The sequence below is a fragment of the Branchiostoma lanceolatum genome, chromosome 4 (assembly GCF_035083965.1).
Source record: "Branchiostoma lanceolatum isolate klBraLanc5 chromosome 4, klBraLanc5.hap2, whole genome shotgun sequence".
In the NCBI taxonomy this organism is placed as follows: domain Eukaryota; kingdom Metazoa; phylum Chordata; class Leptocardii; order Amphioxiformes; family Branchiostomatidae; genus Branchiostoma; species Branchiostoma lanceolatum.
Genome location: NC_089725.1, coordinates 8856915 through 8880293, shown reverse-complemented (window position 1 = coordinate 8880293; position 23379 = coordinate 8856915). Strand labels below are relative to the sequence as shown.

At 41.0% G+C, this 23379-nt stretch overlaps 1 protein-coding gene across 5 annotated transcripts in view; it reads left to right on the top strand.

Annotated features, from left to right (window-relative positions):
• Positions 1 to 23379, top strand: part of LOC136432440 (delta-like protein C) — a 61459-nt gene that overhangs the window by 24794 nt on the left and 13286 nt on the right. For all 5 annotated transcript variants that reach the window (XM_066423733.1, XM_066423730.1, XM_066423731.1 and 2 more), the window contains exons 3-4: positions 5703 to 5766; positions 11464 to 11594. In XM_066423733.1, coding sequence (XP_066279830.1) covers positions 5703 to 5766; positions 11464 to 11594 — 195 coding nt within the window. The remainder of the gene's footprint in view (positions 1 to 5702; positions 5767 to 11463; positions 11595 to 23379) is intronic.

The following is a 23379-nucleotide window of genomic DNA, read 5'->3' as shown; positions in this document are numbered from 1 at the left end:
TATGATATAAACGAAACGACAACCAACCAACCAACCAAACACACACACACACACACACACACACACACACACACACACACACACACACACACACACACACACACACACACACACACACACACACACACACACACACACACACACACACAAATTATTCATTGGCATAATTTATGTATATTTATTGATTAACTCTTTTATCTTTCAATCACGAAGTAGCTCTGGCTGTAAAGCTGTAGCCACACTGATTTCCGTGTAGCCTTTGACCAAATCAAAGACCAAATTATAGACCAAACGACGATTCAAAACCGTCATGGTGTGGGCTTGAATAAAGTTCTAAACGGAAATTGTGCGGCTCCAGCGTCTTTTCTGAAGATGTGTACGGTTGGCTCGAGGTTGTCCACAACTATTTGCCACCAAAACCATTAAATGTTTGACTCTAACACGAGAAAAAACGAACCATGGGTTCTGGGATAATGAATCAGGGATATATCACACGTACGTAAAATTTGACAGCTGTCAATCAAAAGTTTCCAAAGAACACCTGTATTCTACTGTCAGTTTGACCCTACCTGTTCACATGCACGTTAACTGCACGGTTGTGATACTTGTCTTTACCGTTGACGACAGCGGGTCTAACATGGATCGTAACGCCGTGATTTGTAGTCACGAAGACCATCAGAACCTAATACAGACAACAAATGAGGTTAACGGTCGCCCAAATCCCGGAGAGACTCCATGTTTAATGGGTCTTACTACGCTACGCAGGTTATATGGCACTGTCGCAGCTAACGCACCGTGACTAGATCATAATGTACGGTACATGATACGGCTTGTAACTGATTGGACTGTGCCGTTAACAACGGAACTGTTGTAAAAGCGAACGGGATGTGCCGTTTTACAGGCCGTCCAATTTGCCGCATGTCGTTTCAACACAGACCCGTAAAGGCCCTGAGAACGACATATGCTCGCGGTCAGGAGTTGTTGTTTCCTTTTATGGACACGAGTTACGCCGGTTTCAATGAGCTTTTAAATATTCACTAAGCTCTCCAGCGGAAGTGTAATAGGCAGGCTATTTGAGAGCTTTGCACTGAGGGACACTTAGGCGTTACGTGGATTCGAAGTGCAATGATATAAGGAAAACACAGCGTCTGCCTCTATGTCTACAATACGTACATTACGCAACATGGCTATAAAAGTCCACTGTATAAACGCACGGCTGTCCAATGACTTTTCCTTTCGAAAGTCAGCAGGCTTATCGAGAACCATTATTGCTATTTTAATGGGCTGGTAGGACATACAATGGGAACAATGGGCCTACCTAGCTGAACGGTTTATAGCCGGCAATATGATCACTGCTGTCATTTCAATCTAATCGTAACGGCTCCAGGTAAAACGGTATAATAATCAATATCGTCTGGAGATGAATGAATTATAAATAATCCATATTTCTAGAACTTATGAGGTCTTGTCTGTTCGTCGACTGAGGGTTCGGTCACATTTGCCGTACGATTGTAGTACGATCGCAAACTAAGGGCATTCGTCGGGTTGTTGTACAGATTTCATACAAACGCCATTCGTCTTCTTGCAAAAAAGACTGTCTTTGATCCTTCATCCGTTCATCGTCTTCCACTTCCTCTTCTGCTTCTTCTTCTTCATCATCATCATCATCATTGTCATTATCATCATCCCCACATCATCACCCCCACATCGTCCCCTCGTCATTATCATCATCATCATCACCCCCCACATCATGCCCCACCATCATCACCCCCTTATCATCATCCCCTCATGATCATCATCACCCTCATCATCATCATCACCCTCATCATCCCATCACCACCCTCATCATCATCATCACCCTCATCATCATCATCATCATCATCATCATCATCATCATCATCATCATCATCATCATCATCATCATCATCATCATCATCATCATCATCACCCTCATCATCATCATCATCATCATCATCATCAACATTATTCCCCTCATCATCATCATCATCACCCTCATCATCATCATCATTATCGTCATCGTAGCACTGACGCCGGCCCTAAGGTTCTTGTTGGCAGTTGCTTCTGTCACAGGCCGCGACATCAAAATCGTACGACGGCCTACGATGATTATGAGCGCGCTGCTAATAGGACCCACCCCAGTTCAAGCATGTTGCTCAATCATGTCTTCATGCTGTGTTCGACAGAAATGTGTCGATCCGGTAAAATCTCGGCTTTCCTATTTAGACCGTTTTGTTGCAAAACAGAGCCACGTAGATATTATCCAGGGCTACATGCCTCGGTCACGATAAGGCAATGGTTTAAAGTCTCAAGGCTTTAGATAAGTGAAAGTCCTGGATAACTTTTCCATCTTCTTAGGCTTAAGACTGGTTATTACTAGGGGTAAAGTTCTTAGAGTATGATCCTTTTACTTAAAGGAAGTTTGATATTATCTTGTCAATATCGCTTTCACAGATAGACTGATTGACGTGCTATGAGGCTACACACTTGTCAAGTATCTATTATCAGTTCGAAAAGACGAGCCTGTTAAGCGTGATAACGTTTTATCGCACCGTCTGTTTCATAATCTATAGAAACAATACTCATAAATTCTTTATCTTTGTGTATTCTTATTCATTCACTTAGTCATGTTTCGAAACAAGTCCTTTTTTCAACACTCCACATTTTGATCGATTAAAAGAGTATATTTTTTACTCAAATATGACAGTAGTGGCTACCTTCAATAATTGGTAACCATTTGATAACTGATTTTTTCCAAAACATCACTTTAAGTTGTCGACGCTCTTAACGCAGTTATACGTTCTATGATTAGAGCCATTGTGTACCAATTTACGTTAGAAAAACTACAAAGTTGAATCTCCAAATCCCACAAGGGAGCCCATTTATCAAGAGTGCATATTTACTGCAACAAACAACAGAAAATATAGCTGTTACAAACTGAACCAATTTTGTCTCGCTACAAATAGCCTTACGACGTTAGCCTCAAGGAATATTTGAAAGATAATGTGCCAATCTCGTGTAATAAGGTTGCCGGGTTTGGACGTAAACTTACCAGAAAATGTACCATTAGGCTACTGTACTAGCAATTTGAAATACTCCGCATATTTCTAGTTATAGATACATTGAAAGGTTTAGGAAGAAGAATGCTTTTCATTATACAGTTTGAGGGAAAATGGGTTGTAATGCATGGGAAATTGCACATGTAAGCTTATAGACATAGTCGTGTAGTGTTCGCTTGTCGAACGTATAATGCAGTTCCGAACAAGTCAAAAAGTTGGTACTAGTTGACGAATGACCCATCGATGTTGTAAACTACGTGAGATTTCTCACCAGTCGTACGGATAATTGGGACAGTGGTAGAAACATATCTCTATCATTTGTCATTCCCAATGGCTGTTGCTTGTACAGTGTTGGAAATGATAAACCAAAGCATGCATTTTGTAGCAAAGGTACTGAAGTAGTCTTCCAGTAGATAAAACGTTTGGAAGGAGTTGATATCGTTTCAGACATTAAGTTGAAGAAAAACAAAAAACATGTTAGTGCATGATACACTCGTTTTTAAACAAGAGTTCGAAGATCTCACACCTCCGTGAAATATGTAGAGCTTCTCGTATGTGTTGTTTAATTGTAGTTCATCAATTACGAAAATAATGTTTGGATTAACATTACATGTGTCCATTGATCACTTCCTGTCACTCTATGTTAAAAGTGATTAGCATATGGGAAATTTGTGACTACAAAAACACTGACAAACAGATAGACCCAAAAGCAATACCTCTCTGTGGATTAGTAGCCTCTTCCATTGACCCCATGACCTGGAATGTCTGTAAATGACAAATTCTATCACTTCCTGCCAACCTGCGGGAAACCCATTTTGACATCCGATTCGACCTTTACATCCTGCTAGTCTCCAGTGTAGTTATACATATTCCCCTGTCACTCACTAGTACTGTTTTGAGTCCGTAGGACGCAAACGTCCATGATTAAACTGTGGTGTTTCCGGTGTGGGCTGAGGTGTTTAGTAACCTCTTTACCAGGAGTAACCAAGGCAGTGTAGCAAGCCGGACACTAACCTCTGCTTTGAGAGTAGCTAATTGGCCCAAGCTTGTATTACGCAGGTTAGCATTGGGCAAATAACAACTGTTGTATTACACTACCTTGAAGATAAGGTAGTTGATCTATAATTCTCAAAAACCTGAAAATACTGCCACGGTGCCCAAAATCGCCCTGTTTCATCGGGACCTCTATATACCAACATGCCAAAATTCAAACAAAAAGGACCTTGCGTTATAGCTGCGAACACACAACAAAGAAAAGAAAAAAAACAGTACCCCTGTTGGAGGTCACTGACCTCCTTCCCGGAGGTAATAACTACGGAGACGCCAGTGCACAAACATCCAGACACACCAAAATTGAAACCTCTAGATCTGTACAATGTTTTTTCTTTCTATTCCTCTTCTGTGAATGGCTGAACTGTTGAATGGCACGTTACCTGACAGTGTGTGCCTGGCAGGAATAGATAACGTTCTCTCACTATATATATCCTTTAAGAATGACGTAAATCTTCTCATGACTTTACCAAAGTGTCACATGTAGCTCTACTCTCAGCAGGGGCAATAGGGGTCTTTTGAAAAGAGTTTTTGTTGTCCTCTTTTAAAGCTTTTAAGAAAAGTAATTCGTACTTCCATTGTTAAGTTGCTATGATCTTTGGATTTCGCTAAGAGACTGGTAAAACTTAGTAAAATATTCAGTCTGAGAACCACGTACGGATATTATTGCCTTACACTGACTTTATCATACATGTATTGAAATTCGTTGTGTTATTGGAAAAGGTAGGAGCCAATATTTTGTTTGGCATATAGCATATTACTATCCTGCAATGGGAACGCACCAAATACGTAGTCGTAAGCATCGATGGCAATTGACTTTGTAATTACTTTTGTACATGTTGACATATCATAAACATTCTATCAATGTGTTATCTTTACCTAGTCGAATAAATCAGCAAAAAATGTCTAAAACTAAAAAAAATTGTTCGGCTATATGAATCAATTTTACTTATTCTTTTATTCATTTCATTTATTTATTTAGTTCTAAAATTAACAAAAAATTGTTTGACTAGATTTCATTTATTTATATTTATTTTATTCATTTCATTTCTTTATCTATTCATTTCATTTATCTATTTCATTTATTTCTACTCATTTCATTTCTTCATCTATTCATTTCATTTATTTACTTCTAAGATAAAAACAAATTTTATTTGGCTAGATTTCACTTATTCATTTATTTATTTTTCTTTTATTCATTTCATTTATTTATTTCATTTATTTTTTTTATTTTTTATTTATTTCACATTTTCATTTATTCATTTCAGGTGAATTTATCGTTCTTAAAGTATCGTAAACTATCACAATAGCAAGATTCCATGATAATTGTGATGTTTGTTGATGGTGTGTTGTGTGGTTGTTACTGTGATGTTAGTTGATGGTGTGCTGTGTGGTTGTTACTGTGATGTTTGTTGATGGTGTGCTGTGTGGTTGTTACTGTGATGTTTGTTGATGGTGTGCTGTGTGGTTGTTACTGTGATGTTTGTTGATGGTGTGTTGTGTGGTTGTTACTGTGATGTTTGTTGATGGTGTGTTGTGTTGCTGTGTACTGACTCCAGTCTCCTGTTGTTCCAGCTGTGTCATGTAAGCCCGGCTGTCACGATATCTGGGGGTACTGCGAGCAGGACGGAGAATGCCTGTAAGACTTGCATTTTTCTTCCATAACGTTAAAAACTCTTGTATATGAAGAAAACTAACTTAAACTTTCACCTTCAGCGCCAAGTTATGGCATCTAAATAGGATTATAACTAGGATGATGTTTAATATTTGATGATTGTGACAAGGGAGATAAGATATAGCTTTAAGAATAAATGCACCCAATGCGCTCTTACGTTAAAAACTCACCTTTTATATACGAAGAAAACTAACTTAAACCTTTTGAAAGGTATCGATTCAGGCTAGTATCATACGATTCAGGCCAGTATCATGAGATTTTGTACGCCTTTATCAACATGTCGTATCTCACTACATGGTGACACCGCTGTGTTTTGATCTCCCACTACAGTAGTATATCTCTCTCAGCCATATGCTAGCGGGGCGTTATGGTATCGTAAGAGTTGTTTGTAATGTGATAACTCCGTCTGTACCTTATCTGCCCCCCCAGGTTCTACAATTGACCGTAAAGATGGTCATAAATACAATGTGTGTATGTTAGAAAGACGAAAAACAGCGTATGCTGAATCCCAGAAAAAAAACTGACTCTGTCAGAGACCTTGTAAAGTTTTTTAGAAATTGATTTAGTATAATGTATTTGTCAGAATAGAGGTCGCGATCTGCAAAATCGGCGATTCTACCCGGTAGAGATCCCGATCACAGACAGAGACTGGCGATCGAGATCTCTAGATCTACTGGTATAAGTCGCCGATTGTACTGGTAGAGAACGTGATCACGATCTCTATCGACATCGGGATCTCTACCGGGAAAATAGTGGATTCTGCAGATCGCGACCTCTATCCTGAAAATAATATATCACATAAAATAGATGGTAAAGGGAAAAAAACTGACAGTCAGATGTTTCAGGCATTCAGTATACACTATCTTTCGTTAGTGAATTGTTGATGAGTCTGAAGGCAACTAGAACTATTATGTACATGTATGTGTAAATGAAAGTCTGACTATTATCGATCTATTTTGTATTCATTAACAGTAACCTGACATTCCTAAATATGTATTTTTGCGAGAAATCGGGAAAGTTTGGATCTGAGTTAAAGTGAAGAGAATGTTTCGTCGTTTTCTTTAAAGAGATGAGGCAAGGGCATTATATAGGGATGTCCTTGGATGAAATAAAATCATTGAAGAAAAATTGCTACACATTGCCATGCATTGGTGGATTACATTGTCCTTGATAGGCGGATGGGCTTATCGCCAATTGGTCGATTACACGTCTCCAAGGACAATCACAAATACGTCCGTGTACCCCGAAAGTTTACTACTGGTCACGGGCCGTACGTACTTACTTAGTATCGTGCTATATATTCCCGCCAAATAATCATATTACCGTCATTGACGTTTGACGTGAGTGTCAGATGCACGGGGGAGGTGTCTGTTGTTCCGGACAAAAATAGACACGTCAGAAAACGCGTTAACGGCGCTCGTTCCCACGATATCAAATGATGTCCCCGGGCGCAACGCAGCCTTGTCCATCATAACATCACAGCTTGAGTTACGCCTGTCACGGCCAGCTGTGCGGTGATGTTGTGCTGCCTCGGGGTGGGGTCGGGGTGTGGCCGGCGGTTGAATTTTAAATACAAGTTTCATAGTCATATATCTTGGCCAATATATCTATACACCTATTCAAAAAAGAATCCCTGAAATAGCGATTTAATTGTATAAGACATTCATCCCCTCATCATGTATTGCATAATTGGCATATACGACTCCCTATTGTACCTCCTGTTGACATTGTCTACCATTGACAACATTATATAGCCTAGAACCTTCTTGTAGTTTGCAATAGAACATTGTACAGTCTAGAACTTATTAATTAGAACATTGTTTAACCTAGAACCTCCCTGTAACTCTCGAACACGTTAAAGAGGATGGGCTAGCACCCCCCCCCTCCCCTGTAAGAATATACCTGCTACTGAAACAGCAAGGAAACTTGCCCTATGACTTACTAGGCAGTGCAATGGTCTAAACGAACGAACGGCAAAAGACTAGGCATAGCACGCTGTCCCATTATGTACCAATGGAATACACCATTTCTAGCCCTCCACAAAGCGTTACATGGAGGACGTTTTAAAAGTCTGCAATCTAATAATGTGCCCATGAGTTAACTTGCATAATTACCTTCGCCGAGAAGGTTATGCAGAGGGTAGCGTTTGTCTGTTTGTCTGTTTGTAGTGTCACAGGATAACTTGAGAATGCCTTGATGGATTGTCTTGGTATTTGGTATGTTGGTAGGTTTTGATGAGACCTAAAAACGATGAGATTTTGGGCCCCCTAGCGGCTTCTAACGGTACTGCAGCGGAACTTCCTGTTTTGATATCTCGTGTTCTGGACATGCTATGGAACTTATTTTTGAGTGGTAGATAGATCTTTGGACAGAGAGTAAGTGGTGTGGGTTTGGGCCCCCTAGCGGCTTTTTTGGAACTGCAGGAGCAGGTTTTGCGTCTGACTTTGAAAGGGAATAACTCAAGAAGGGCTTGATTTTTGGTAGGTAGATAGCTTGAGTGATGATGTACATGATTAGACACGTCTTATGCAAATCAGTATCTGATTTGCATAATTAATGAGGAAAGTTTATACATCCGCCAAATTCCATGAGAGGACTCTGAAACATGTGACATATGTAACTGAGGAAGAGAGAAATATTAATTGATATGAACTATGCAAATGAAGACCTCATTTGCATAATTAATTCAAAAATACTATAACATGATGGCCTTGATGGATGGTCATGATTTTTGGTATGTGGATAGTTTTTGTGATGCTTAGTATGATTGGACGATAATTATGCAAATCAGATTCTAATCTGCATAATTAATGAGGCAACTTTAAAAATCCGCTTTGTTCCATGATATGACAATTCAAATTGTTACTGAGGAAGAATGGACTGTTGATAGATAGAAAATATGCAAATGTGGGCCTTATGTGCATACTTAATGAGTAACTTCTATTATTCCACACTGGCAAAAGACGACAATTTCATACATTTAATCCTTTTTTGTGGCATCGGGACGTTATGTGAATGTGAACATCGTTGAATCAAATTATGCTAATAAGGGCCTCCTTTGCATAATTGATGATAAATTTGTTAAGCTCATACTTTGGACATGTTATATCTTAAGACAATCAACCGGTATGATTTATGATTGATGAAAAACACTCCTAATACGTCAGTCATAAAGGTTAAAATCATTTGGCGAAGGTATGAGGTCGTGGAACTCTAGTTTGGTATGTATTCTTCGAGCTGGTTTCGAGCATAGCGTTTCTGGCTTGGGGCCGGGGAGAAGAGATGCTAATCGCTCGGCCCTACTCATGTAATCCGTTACCTTGAAATTACTTTCTATCATTGTTACGTAGTGAATATTGATAAGAACATAGCATCTTTGTTCTGTTAACCACCTTTTGTTAAGATTTGCTGAGTATTTGATTAAAAAAAATATTTTTACAGCTTTTAGGAAAGATTTTCTTTGTTGCTCGTTTGCGTACGTAGCCTATATCTGTGCTGCTATTACCTTAAGAACTCAAGAACCAAGACGTCACATTGCAGTAGCCTGAGTATTAGCCTCCGCAGTGACCGCTGGCTCAAAAAAATCGCTTGCTAATCACGATTATTTTTGAGCCAGCGTTCACTACGGAGGCTGGTACTCAGGCTAACATTGCAGTACGTAGCCTACTATATTTTTGTGTGAATATTGACTACAAAACTAGTATCTTTTTATTTGCCTTTAACAAAGATTTTCTTTACCACTCGTTTGCGTACGAAGCCTATATCGGTGCTACTATTACCTTAAGAACTCCAGAACCAAGGAGTCACATTGTAGTAGCCTACTCTAGACCGAGGTATAGCCGTACATCAAAAACAGGGGAGCACCAAGGCCGAACCGTCTCGGCTACGGCCGGTGGGGAGCTCCGAACGTGAGTGATGACGCGAGACATTCCAAGTGACGTCTACGTCTTCACCTCACGTTGACACCATAAGACGGCGTCTTTGTTGGAAGTAACGCTCACGTCAGATGAATAGCTTCCGCAAACCACCTTCAAAATAACCTCCAGGGGTTTTTCAGATAAGGTACAGATGGAGTTATCACATTACAAACAACTCTTATGATACCATAACGCCCCGCGAGCATATGGCTGAGAGAGATATACTACTGTAGTTGGAGATCAAAACACAGCGGTGTCACCATGTAGTGAGATACGACTGCTCAGGGCAAGTTGATAAAGGCTTACCAAATCTCATGATACTGGCCTGAACCTTATGATACTAGCCTGAATCGATATTTTTCAAAATGTTTAAGTTACTTTTCTTCATATTCAAAAGGTGAGGTTTGACGCATTGTGTGTATTTATTTGTAAAGGCTTTATCATATCTCCCCTTTGACAATCATGAAATATTAAACGTCATCCTAGTTATAATCCTATTCAGATTCTATAACTTGGCCCTGAAGGTGGATGTGCAACGAACTTTTATCAATAATCTTTTTTACTTTCAATGTTAGAATGTAGCATTTTATCAATTCATGTTTTACATTTTGCTTCTTATGGACCACATGTGGTCATTTGTGCATTTAGCCCATCTGGGCAGGAATATGCAATAAAGACTATCAATATTACACACATATAGTCGATATTGTACCGCTTACTCTTGCGGATATGTTTTCGTCAGACGTTTGGCCCTATTTCTGCTAATGTGTGCAGTAACTAGTGCAAATTTAGGCACACAGACGTTACCATGGCAGGAGGACGGTTAACAAAAATCGATTTTTGTTTTTCTCCTCCGAAATGTCCAAATGAAAACGTTAAGTCTAATTCAAGCCTGCCATTACGCTTGTCAGCCCGCCATGATTATTCGGACGTCCGAAGAGATCTAGACGTCGCACCGTAATAGAAAATGTCGGCCCGCTCTCTCCTCGCCAGAGATGAAATACAAATCACCGAAACGTTTCTTTCAATCTGTAACCAATTTGCCCACTGAGTGAACGATTCCTTCCAATCTACCTGGCGTTCTATCTATGGTTCCGGTGGATTGGGGCGATGCTGAGTGAGGCAGGCCATCGCTCACGCAGATGACCTGGTAATGAATCAGCAGGGCCGGTTAGGGAATGAGGGATGGAGAGAAGATCGTCTGACGGGCTGACAGACGGGTATGGCCGTCTGGTTGGGCGGAGCGAGAAGGGTCGTACTAATCGCCTAGCTCCATGGAGCTGGCTCCGTGGAGGCGATTAGTACAGGCCCTATTGGGCGGAGATGCTACCGGGATTTCGGGCTTGTATCACAGGAGATTGCCGCTAACTAGTCACAGCATGAATCATCACAGATTTGTGCTATGATATATGTGCCCATCCTCAAACGCTTCCAGCTAGCAGTGGCCTTGCGTGTTAACTGAGGACAAGAAAGTTTGATACCGTAAACGAACTTTCTGTGACGTTAGGGTGGAAGACTAGAAAGTGGTTGTCACATCCCGATTTCTCGCAAACAACGTCCCCAATGCTTCTGAAGTTTACTAAATCTACAAGTTGTATACATGTTGTTGCATGTAATCTAAAGCTGCTGTCTTTGAAGGAATCGTATAGATCTGTATGGGGAAGACGCTACTGTCCCCAGAATACCGAAAACACACAGTTTTAGAATGTTTTAAAAAGAGTCGTTATTTTCCCGTTGCGTTTAGCTGCCATCCCGGATGGAAAGGAGAGCTGTGCCAGGAGTGTGACTTGTTCCCAGGGTGCCAGCACGGCACGTGTCACCAGCCCTGGCAGTGTAACTGTGAGGAAGGGTGGACCGGGCGATTCTGCGAGAAAGGTGAGGCACTCACACCACACCAATGACACGCAGCGACCCCTAGCGCCGGGGGATGTAATGATTCTGTCCTCCCATGACGGATGGCGAGAACTTGCCGTTTTTGGGACGGTGCTCTAGATCTAGAACTACCTAATTGATTGTAGCTACTTAAGAATCGATGATATCGCTGAGACATTTCATTCCAGCCTTGGGAAAACTGCCAGCCGATAAATAAAAGACAAAACAGTTTACAAGTGGGTCACCTGTGAAAAAAAGTACCATTTTCGTACTTTCCTCTACAAGTCATCGTTTTACATATCACTAAACATATCTCACATGGAGATATGAAGTTTACAGTAATATCTATAAACATTGTACCCTAGAGTAGGTTCATACCTGTGAAAAAACGTACCATGTTCGTCTACAAATCATCGTTTCACATATCACCAGGCATATCTCATATGAAGATATAAAGTTTACTGTAATATCTATAAACTGTGAAACCTAGGGTAGCTTCGAATTCATACAGGATTGGTTCCAAGTCGTACACTGACGGCATTTTGGGCCCAAGATTTTCTTCATATCGATATTTTACTGCGTCATCAGCATCCAATTTGCTGGGGATAAATCCGTATCGGATCCTCCTAAGAAGGGGGTTAAGCGTTACCATAAGGCACGTGTCTGGGAAATACACCTGATTTTGACGTCATGAAAGTATGAAAGTAGTACGCATGCGCATTGCGTCTGTTTCAAAGGAAGTCCTGTTCAATCGGGGCAGTACTAATCACCTCCATGGAGCCAGCTCCACGGCACTAGCTCTGTATAGGGGATTATTTTTTCTTATTGCTGGCGGGCGATAAGAAAAAAAAAAAGTAATAGTAAATAAGAAAACGGTAACTTGAAAAAGAAAACAGCCGGAAGGAGTCTGCAACGGAGGCTTGAACAAGCCCTTCTAGATCTCGTCCTGTTAAAACAACAACAACAACAATAACAACAACAACAACACCGGAGTTGTATAACGCCAACTCATCATCAACATGATGTCGCCTTATAGTTCTTCTCCTTCTTCTCCTTTCGTACTGCTTAATCCAATGAACAATTAGATTAATAGCAGTTTACACATACACGTGGTAGTTACAATACAAGTGACCGGCACAGATAAACAAAGGGGAAATAAAGGTAAGGACACTAAGGAATTGATTTTGTGTGTGCAACACACAAGGCAAGACAATTTAGTGTGTTTTGAAATACGCCGTTTAGTGAAAGTTTGAGAACTCTCTTCATCGGAATTCTTTCTTAACGTACAGATTTTTTTCTTCAAAACTTTATTCAGTAAATACATAAATACATAATTATAAATCATACAGTGCATCTATACAATAGTACATGTTTTGGAAAGGTAAAAAGTGTTATATAAATGGTTTGTCTTCTAAGGGATGATTGTCGAATTTTGGCATATTTGATTTAGTACCTCTGCACCTACCTTAATGTCCTTCAGTGAGTTATTTCCCCTGTTAGAGAAAAGTTTCAGTGCGCTACATTAGGACTTTGAGTGAAGTTTTAGTTTTTAGTATTTAAGGATCGATGCGACTTCCCACTATTCCTATCGACCAACGTTTCCCCCGAGATTGGGCCGAGAGTTAATATGGGACGCGGATTTAGCGGGGAGAGAAGCTACCAGTCCCACTATCCATCACATGTGACAGATTTATCGCACAAATCATCTCCAATATCTGATCCTGCGGAGAAACTGGCGGGAAGTGAGCCCGAGGTGGTGAAGCTGCTGCGAACGAGCGGTGCTGGCGTCTTACAAGAAGATCACGTCGATTTCTTGGCCAGGGGATTTATACGGGATCACTTATGCTCCGAGATTGACGTAATCGGAGGACATTTCCAGATTCTGTGCGCAATTCAGTCTCATTTTCTGTCATCAGAACAAAAATCAAATTTGAAATGAAGCACACAAAAAAAGATGAGTGCTTTGAAGAAAGATTCAGCATACAAATGGCGATTTCATAGCCCCACGGTCACATATAAACTATCGTATCGGTTTGATTTTATACAGAGCAACATCATATACAACGTCTGGTATACTCGTTGTAGATTTGGTCCCATTCGTGATATCTGAATTATGTGAAGTGCCGAAAATTAATCACTAAAGTGTACGACTATCAAAACACTTTCTGCCGGACATTCTACGACATCAAAGAAATCCCCACCCGTGTGATTCGGCTTAAGTGCCATTAGAATGCATATGTGTGATATGGTAACGGCCCCAGATGGACACCGTGCTAGTTTATCTAGTTGTTTTCAACGGAGGTACTTAGACCGCCGCGTGTTGCTGCGATGTTAGGCGGGGGCCGGGGCATCTGTCTCGGACCAGTCTGAGCGGCGCCCGGGTACAAATGAGTCTTTCCAGTCAGGACCCATTTGGGCTAATTGAGAGACGCTTGAAAAATTAAGTTTAGGAAAGTTTATGGCCAGAAGTTTGGGGTGAATCAGAAGACGAAGTGGGGAAGCAAAGTGCTTCAGACGTTAGACTTAAAAGCAGTTGTCAGAATACGCATTCTTCACCAAATGTCTCACTACATGTCCATAAGGCCATGTTGACTTGATTATATGGATGACATCCTCTGGGAACCCCAGAACTGATGCGAGCGTGCGGGCAAAAAAGTTTTCAAAAAAAAAAAGGTTGCCTTCATTATGAAATCTATACGTGGTCAGGAAGGTTGAACAAATTACTAAACACACGGAGAATGGTATACCAAATGATGGATTCTTCATTTTTCGTCTTTCACGTCCTCTTCTTTGAGTTTGGCATTCTAGACATTAGTATTCCGAAATATCTTTTTGCAATTTACGGCATGTATTTGCCCATTTTGAAGCTGCTTTGCACGATTTACAGTATGGTATAAAACGTTTCTTCTTTGGAAACGGACGAAAACTGATGCGCACGCAGATGTCATCCATATAATCAAATCAACATGGTTGAGCCAGATGTGCAAATGGGCAAATGTCTCCAAATTGCAAAAGAGGAGACAGACTCTAATATATCTAGCTGGCACAAAACTTCGCCACATTTATTAAAAGTTGCAAGGCTTTCTGTGATTTAGGGGCATGCGCACAGGTTAACACCTTCTTTTGCTCTACTACCTCTTACGAACAGCCAACAGAATCTGTCAACTTAACCTGACCGCCGTTTCCTAAAGATCAGATCCATGAAGCACGAAACCCCGCTGTTTATGATTGATGATACAGCCATTGTTGTCGGATGAAGCCGTTGGAAGGTTTCTTCTTCACTTGATGGGTAAAGTGGGGTCACCAGAGGTCACGAATGAAAGCGAACAGTATCACGATCTCTCTTTGTCAAGATGTTATTTTTTTGAAAAATGGAGCTTCTGGTGAATACACAACGGCAATGGCAGGGAACTCCATGATGATGACACGGGACGGCAGCAGAATGTAGAAAGATGTGAAGAATGCCCCGCTGGCACGTGACCGCTGGCACATGAAAAGGATCTGTGACTCCTGCGATCCATTGTCGTATCGAAAGGCAGTGGCATTGTCTATTTTGTCCTTGAGAGGGGTGACCTTGATGTCTAATTTACAAAAGCAAACTTTCTACAGGCGTATGGAAGACTACACTCTCTATAATGTCTATCTTTTTTTTTGCTCTTCAAGTCCCTTTGCTTTAGAACCGCATTTTACCATACAAATGGGAGTTAAGGGTAGCTAAGTTACTTTAGACATTCCTAAAGATCCGACAAACATTGCCTATGCGGCACAGCCTAACAAATAGAATTTCCAGTGGTAGGTACATATAGGAGTGCCTTTCGGCTACAGTAGACAGAAAAAAAATCAACAAATTACTCTGGCTCCGTTTTTCGCCCGCAAGGCAGTAAAATCTACTTTAGACAAGTCATACTGTCTGTCTGCATCTCTCACAGCGATAATGTAGTTGCGTTCTCTGAGGAATTTGTTACATCGTTAGGATGTGCGACTTGGGACCGCTGATGGCTGTCTGTATTTGGTGTACACATGTTTTAATTGCCTGTTAGAGAAGAAGGCTTGTGAACTCTGTGATCTTGGGCTATCAGACACTTGATGGTGCACTCTATCATGTAGTGGTGTTTTTTTCTGAGCTTGCTAGCATTCTTAAGTGTATGGTATAGGACTTCCGTAACTTATAGCTACGATAGACTCATTCTGTAAGTATCTATATATCTTCGTTTGTTATATTGATCAATAATGTATATCTTATATTCTATTTGGGCCTGCCACAATCCTTTTGTTATTCTTATCTATTTTGAATAAACACATGAAAAAATAAAACTATAAAGAAATGAAAAATCCAACTTAAGACAACATAGGTCCTGCTTTAAAAAAATGTATCTCACATTTATATATACATAAAATGAATGTTATCAAATTTCGTTCCTGTGTAATGAATATATGCATGTATTGGAATTGCTACATTCAGTGTCACCCCAGCAGATATCATTGCCATTGTTTCCTTCATATATTTGCGGTCGATTCAGTTGAAGATTGCCACAGGCAAACTTTCATTCATGTCCTTCCAACTCTCTAGTCAGATATTCTGTTGCCGCCTTTCAAGTCATTACCAGTATAACAGCGTTATAATTTACTTTATCTTCAGGGTTGCAAAATTTCACGGTGTAAGGAAAATGGACATTTTCACCGAACTTTAACTTCACGGTGGCGACAAGTGAACGAATCATAGTTAATAACAACAGTTTTTTTCACGGTGATGATAAGCTCACGGTACAGAGGTGACCGTGAAAACAGTGAACAAAAAGTTACAGTGAAATAAACAAGAATTACAGTATAATCAACGTCAGCTCTTGAATTGATAAAGTTGCTGTAAATGTATTTAAGTTCGCGGTAAGGGAAAAATGGAGTGTTCGTGGTGCTTTTAAGTTTGCCGCAGTGCTATAGTCACATCATAGTACAGTATTTGACAAAAATGTTCGCGGTGGTTTTATGTTCACGGTGAAACGGTCGCCGCAAAAACCGCGAACATAAAACCACCGCGAACATTTCTGCATTTACAGTACTCCCATGATAACTCTCTCCTCGCTAATCTTGGATTAACCTGGAAATGCTTCCACGGATTACTTTAATTCAGAACCTATCTCTACTAATGGACGTGTTAAGCCGAAGAAACTTTGCAATGACTGAGGATTGACCTAGTGTAAGCAGGCAAAGTCATTATCGCACTCAGCTATCACCTTCCATATGATGGACCGCTCGCGTTAGAAGCCATTAGGAGGGTAAGCACACGGGGAAAACGACGGTTAGAAGCCATGGAGTACCTACTGGGGGTACGGAACATTAAAAAGCTAATGCATGTCAAACGTCGTTGAAGTTATTTGACCTTTTTTTATGTCGCTTGAGAGAGTGACAGGAAGATGGATTGCCTATCCCGGGTCGGTAGATGTCGCATAGACCGTGAAATGTTAGTTGAGAACTAAGGACGCGTTGAACTTTTGGCAAAGTCAAATCACATGGCTTTGACGGAGCAAGCAGCTTATTCTTTGGCTGGCCGATTCGGAACTCGAAAGATGTGGGGTCGTGTGGCGCAACGGCAGCGTGTTCAGCTCAAAATCAAGTGGTCCCGGGTTCGAATCCTGTCGTGTTACCGATCTTGCTTGTGCTATTGGGAAAGACACTATACACGCCAGAATGGTCTTCATCTTCATCTGGGCATCAAAAAGCAGAAATAGAAACTCGATTTAGCAGCCGATTCGGAATCTCCTTCTCCAAAGCTATACTGTAAATCGTCCCCTTGTATAACATTGAGACATGAAAAACAGAAATAAATGTTTGCCTCAAGCCATTTTCGTTGGCCTCTAGGTTGGGGAGGCATTTTACCGCAGCACACGTTTGTTGTTTGTAGATTGTAACGTTGTGTAACGAGTTGAGACCTGGGGCATACGGTAATCTTATCAGAAACATCCAGCCAATGGTAACGATAGATGAATAATCTTATCAGAAACATCCAGCCAATGGTAACGATAGATGAATAATGGTCCGTTCAAACCAGACGTCAGATATAGATAGAGGACATTGAAGCGTCGATAGACCAAAATCTCCCTCTCCGTGATACCATATCTCACTTATAAAGACGCTCGTATGGCTGCTGACTGGAAAGATATGTCTTTCACTCCGTGTTGATATGGATCAATATTTAGTTACATTCCACCGTACCAGTAATTGATGACAGTTTGTTTAATTCAAAATATCTCGCGGCTATCTACATCAATCACTGCGCTATTTGTATACAGTAGAGGAAAGTACACATGTGATAGATTAGCTGGTTTTCCTACCTTCAGCAACTCTGTTCAATAAATCTACTGGATGGGCTAATTAATCATCTTGCACACTTTGTCGAATAAACTTCCCGTTGCCAATACTGTAAATGCAGAAATGTTCGCGGTGGTTTTAATGTTCGTGGTTTTTGTGGTGAACTCTTAACCGCGGATTTAGAAACCATCACGAAAACCCGTTCCATTTTGTGACTCTAGCGCTACTATCGTTTCAAACGCGAACTCAAAACCACCGCGAACACTCCATTTTCTCCCTACCGCGAAATTAAATCCCCGCTAACATTTCCGCATTTACAGTATTCATATGTCTGCCATGTTTACCTCTAAAAACTGTCCTTTTCTATATTAGAAATATAAACACCCCACCCCCTTTATTTCTAACTATGGAACAACCTTAGCTTCAATGCCCACAGACTGGCCACAGATAAATAGTTGCTGAGTCAAGCGGATTTTCCGAAGATAGCATTGAGTGGAAAATGGGCTATTTGTTTTGGAGGGGCCGTTAGTCGGGTGAAAGGTCATCCTCCGGGCATGTCAATCATTACCTGCGGGGTAATCCCATCATTCATCGCGACCTCTGTTGTTCCCAGCGATGCGAATCAGTAATGATGTTTGTGTAAAGAGGGTGTCGTTTTGGTACTTCTCAAGAAATTCATTAACACCGGGGCAATGGTAATACGTGCCTGTTCGATTCGGTGAGCCCACTTGCGTCTCACACAACGCGAGGCACCGCCACCTTTACTGACCTAATCAAATTTGTCCACAGCATCCACATCATTCATTGGTAACCTCTGTGCACTATTTCTTTACAGTAGTTCCAACTACCTAAAAATTACAAAGGCAGATATAGATTTTTCTTTCATGCGTTTCAACTTCTCCATTTCTGCTACTCTGTTGATAATTTGATCTTAAGATCGGATGAACAAATTCCTTCAGAATGAATCATTTTATTATATTAGCTTTATTAATTTCTGTTTGGAGGATATTTTGTTAGCTCATTTCAGTCCTACATGTTGTTGTGTAGACGTTTGTTCATCTCCATAAACCCTATCATTCGGTAGTAATAGGGTTCAATCGACCCGTTTCTTTGACACAGCTCGTAAGACTTCAATGACTATAAAGAAGGCAACAATGTCGCACTGCTAGCGCTCTCTTTTGTAAAAAGCTATCAAGATGGAGAATGATTGTCGCCTGGATACACCTCAGACGTCACGTTTGTCACAGCGCGACATTTCAGACGATTTGTACTCCCTCTAATGTTGGCTCTAATAGAAAGACTTACTGCAACGTCCTCGCATACCGACGTCAGAATGTAAAGACAATAGTGCTGGGACATCCGTCAACTGCCACGCAACTTGACAACGCTATCAATTTGTTTGCACTTGGTTGGAAGGGGGAGGGGGGCGGCGATTAAAGATGGCGTCGGTGATCAGTCTAGGGAACTAGACGCTGAATTGCTGTGGGCGGGAGGGATTTGATTATTACTGTAGCAAAATCATTCTACTGAAAATTACACACGCGTGTTACTCTCTTTTGGTCGTATCTATATAGAATGAAATATGGATCTATTCTCTTTGCCTGTGGGGGAAGATGTTTCACTGGCTGGTTGATGAAAAATGTGATCAAATACAAGACGCCGATCCTAACCCGATTAGAATCATCCACCCAAGGAATTCCACTGTCTAACCTTATTTGTCTTGTTGATAGATAAGTTTTGAGATAAAATTTGTGGCAGTGATTTGTTTTTTGTGTAGTGCATGACCTTGACAACGTGCCTGCAATCTGTACCGTGGGTTCTGCCAGTATTTCCATAAGTATCATCCACATAAGGAATTCAACTTCCATACCATACATATATTATCTTGTTCATACTTCAAGTTTTAAGAGAAATTTTATGGCAGTATTTTTGTGTAGTGTATGACCTTGACAACGCGCCTGTCATCTGTACCGTGGAATCTGCCTGTATTTCCATAAGTATTGAGAGTTTTTCCGCTGACGCGAGCACTGATGGAGCGTCACGATTAATCACGTGTGGTTGATCCACATCCATCTTCCTATAACTGTCCGACGCCGGGAGAGTCGATGGCGCCAGCAGCTTGTCACGAACGTCCTATTTAGTCTCCCTGGTTACGGATGGTCACTCCGTCACATCCGGGGTCTACCGGAGGGCGAGACGAGATCACCAACAGGTCGCGATATGGCGCAAACTTTGGTAGAGGTTCCGCGGAGTGATATGACTTGCTATACGTGTAGTACAACTTTTAGAACTTTCTGATGCTGAAAAAAATCTCTCTATTACTTCGAGAAAATAGGAAAGAGCTAATCTTACACTGGTCGTGACAGAGAAGACAGACGCTATGTACAGTACTTACAGGTTCACTGTACCGAGGAAATTTCCCTAGCTCTTTTCAACAAGCACAAAGAACATTGGACCGCGGCTTTAAGTCCCGTCCTAAGGACTGCGACCCTTTCCGGTAGCGTAATAATAGAAAGAAAAATCTGTGCAAGCAAGACAACGAATGGAGTTAAGTACTTCTTTGATTGATTGGTCAATTGATTGATTGGTTAATTAAGTGACGTCTCATGTCTCATGAATACTGTAAATTGTCAATCAATCAAAGTCCATTCATGAATACGAGAAAGTTTCATCTATTAGAACAGTGGTATTTCCATAGGTCTAAAAATATCAAGTGTGGTACCTCTGTCTTCAATTGTCTTTTTACAATTCGTGTAAGTGCTAGGCAGTTTAGATACAAGAAAATAACATGGTTACAAGGCGTATGGATGGTATTTGTCAAAGTTAAAGTGACGTCATATTAAAACTATTTGTGATAGAATTAAACACAAATCATACTGCATGTCCAATTTGTAACGTGGGTATTCAACTGAGTACGACATTATGTCACATCTGATTTTTTTTAAACACATCACATGTTAAGCATGTACAAGATCGAAACGCGACGAAGTGCAAACAAGCGGAAATCTGCAAGCAACTCCTAACGTTGCTCTTGCACCTCACTGTCAGACTGGCACACGCAGATTAGAAATCATCCTTCAAAGTACTTTAAAATCAGCTCACAAATGTGACAGGAGTAACCTGCTGCAGCGTAATTCCTGACTTTGGGTTCTCCAAAAGCAGCCGGAAGTTGTACTTAATCGATTTTTCACGTACTTTTGAACACCATTTCATCATCACATGGGCACACGGCCGTACTCTGAAGGGAATGTCACACGCTACAGCGCAGTGTGGAACTTAGACAGGCAGCACAGAAATAAAGTTCCCGCATGAAAGCGACCTTTTCACGTAACATTTCTCTTTTGTTTGCTGCAGCGTTATCTTGTCTTACCTTAGTGAAAGGACCATCCTTAAGGGACGTGTGCCTTAAGGTTAAACCGCCACCCACTGCTACGCTTTTGTCACAGCATGTCCTGTGTGGAGATAAGTGAACAAAATCCATCACGACATTTCTGCACGGCAACTCTAGGGTGTACATGCTTTTGTGTTTGGGGGCGGCGACTTGTACTCTTCAATTGGACTTTACCACTACCAGGGAATCAGCACCAAGGAGGGGAATCTATACATTATTATACTGTTAGACACTGTTATACGACATTTCTGCATGGGAACTCTAGGGTGTGCATGCTTTTGTGTTTGGGGGCGGCGACTTGTAGTCTTCAATGGGAGTTTACAACTACCAGAGTATCAGCACCAAGGAGGGGAATCCATACATTCTTACACTGTTAATTCACATAAACGTGTGGGAGGAGTCGTTTGAATACACTAGTACTGGTCCTAATCAAATACACAATTAAGCAAATTGAAAGGCCCCATTCTACAAACCATTGACTAGTGGCATTTGGCATTCACTACTAAAAATAGGGTTGGCTCCAGTAGTGGTATAGACCCTAGGCGATGCGAACATGCATACAGGTCCTGAAGAAAAGCGCACTTGATCAGACTATCAAATAGAGACAAACTGTGGGATTTGATTGGTTGGTATGTTGATTTTGACATCTTGGCCCACGCGCGGTAACCCACGATGTATCCCTAGGTTCCTTCATCACGTGACCTCGTCCTTGCCCGACCCTGTTGGCACCTCTAAGATGAGAGAATTACGATAACGACGGTTGAACTTTGGGCCCGGATCGTAAGAGGAGGACATAATGTACTCCTGCGATAATGAACATGAAGAAAAGAGGCAGGGCAGTAACTATAAATGCCAGATTGTAATGTGCGTGATGAATGTGTGCGCGCATAATGCGACAGACGACCGCTGAATGACACCATAAAAGATTTGATTTTCTTAGGCCATAAACGAAGGCGAATCGGCTTAAAAGGTTTATATAACCAAAGGCTAATAAACGGGGGAGGGGGGGGGGGGGGGAGCACATCTCTCCAAGGCAAGGCAAGGCAAAACACGTTTGCACCAAGGAGATTAAAAGAAAGTTTCAAACAAAGTTGTAAACAAGTGGTCGAAGATCTCACACCTATGTGACATATCTAGAGTTTCTCGTATGTCTTGTCCAATTGCAATTAATCAATTATGCAAATAAGGTTTTGATTGACATAACATTTGCCCAGTGAACATATATGGGAAATGTTCTACCACTTCCTGTCAGCCTGCAACTCTGGAAATACCATTTTGACCTTTACAAGTTGACCTTTACATCCTGCCAGTCTCCGATTACACCATCAACCCCTTACATCCTGTCACTCTACTGCATTTTAATAACTTCAAGTACAAAAGAACTCAAACTTCCAGACACGCGGAAAACAAAGTCTCCGTGCACACTAAAAATGTGTTAACAGCAATGGCGGGTGCATCTTTTATAATAATACCGAAAGTATGCCCTCAAAGATTTGTTTTCTGCTATAATGAGAGCTTCCGTAAACTCCCTGTAACTTAAGACATATCTTTATCGTCTCTGCTCGGATGAGTGCATTAAGGTAGTCAAACGGTCCACTAGGTATCTCATGGAACTATTCATCTTCGGTTTTACAATAGCGAGCACAAAGGCCCTCAGACGGCGCGTCACTTTCCACCCCGTTAAGATTGAAAAGTTGATTAGTACGGCAATGCTGCCTTTTATGGAAGACGTGATGTTGCCCAAGGCGCCATTCAAGCTTTGATATGATGAACAGTGTTATCGGGTTCAACAACTCGCTCATATGACCTTCTTTGAAGTGGTTTTGATACTTGAAAATAAGAGACTATTTTCTCTACAACGTTTTCGTTTATGCAAATAGGATGATCCACACGATACATGAGGTGCTACAGGCCGAACCTGTCTCCCGTGATTCCTTGCGGCTTTGAAAGACGTTTAATTTCGTAAACTTAACGGTATTGAAATGCCAGTTAAACATTCATTTTTATTATGTTTTCATGATCCGACGTCATGCATTTGAATTCAGATTGGTGAAAAATATGACTCACCAACTGAATAAAAGATGAATGACA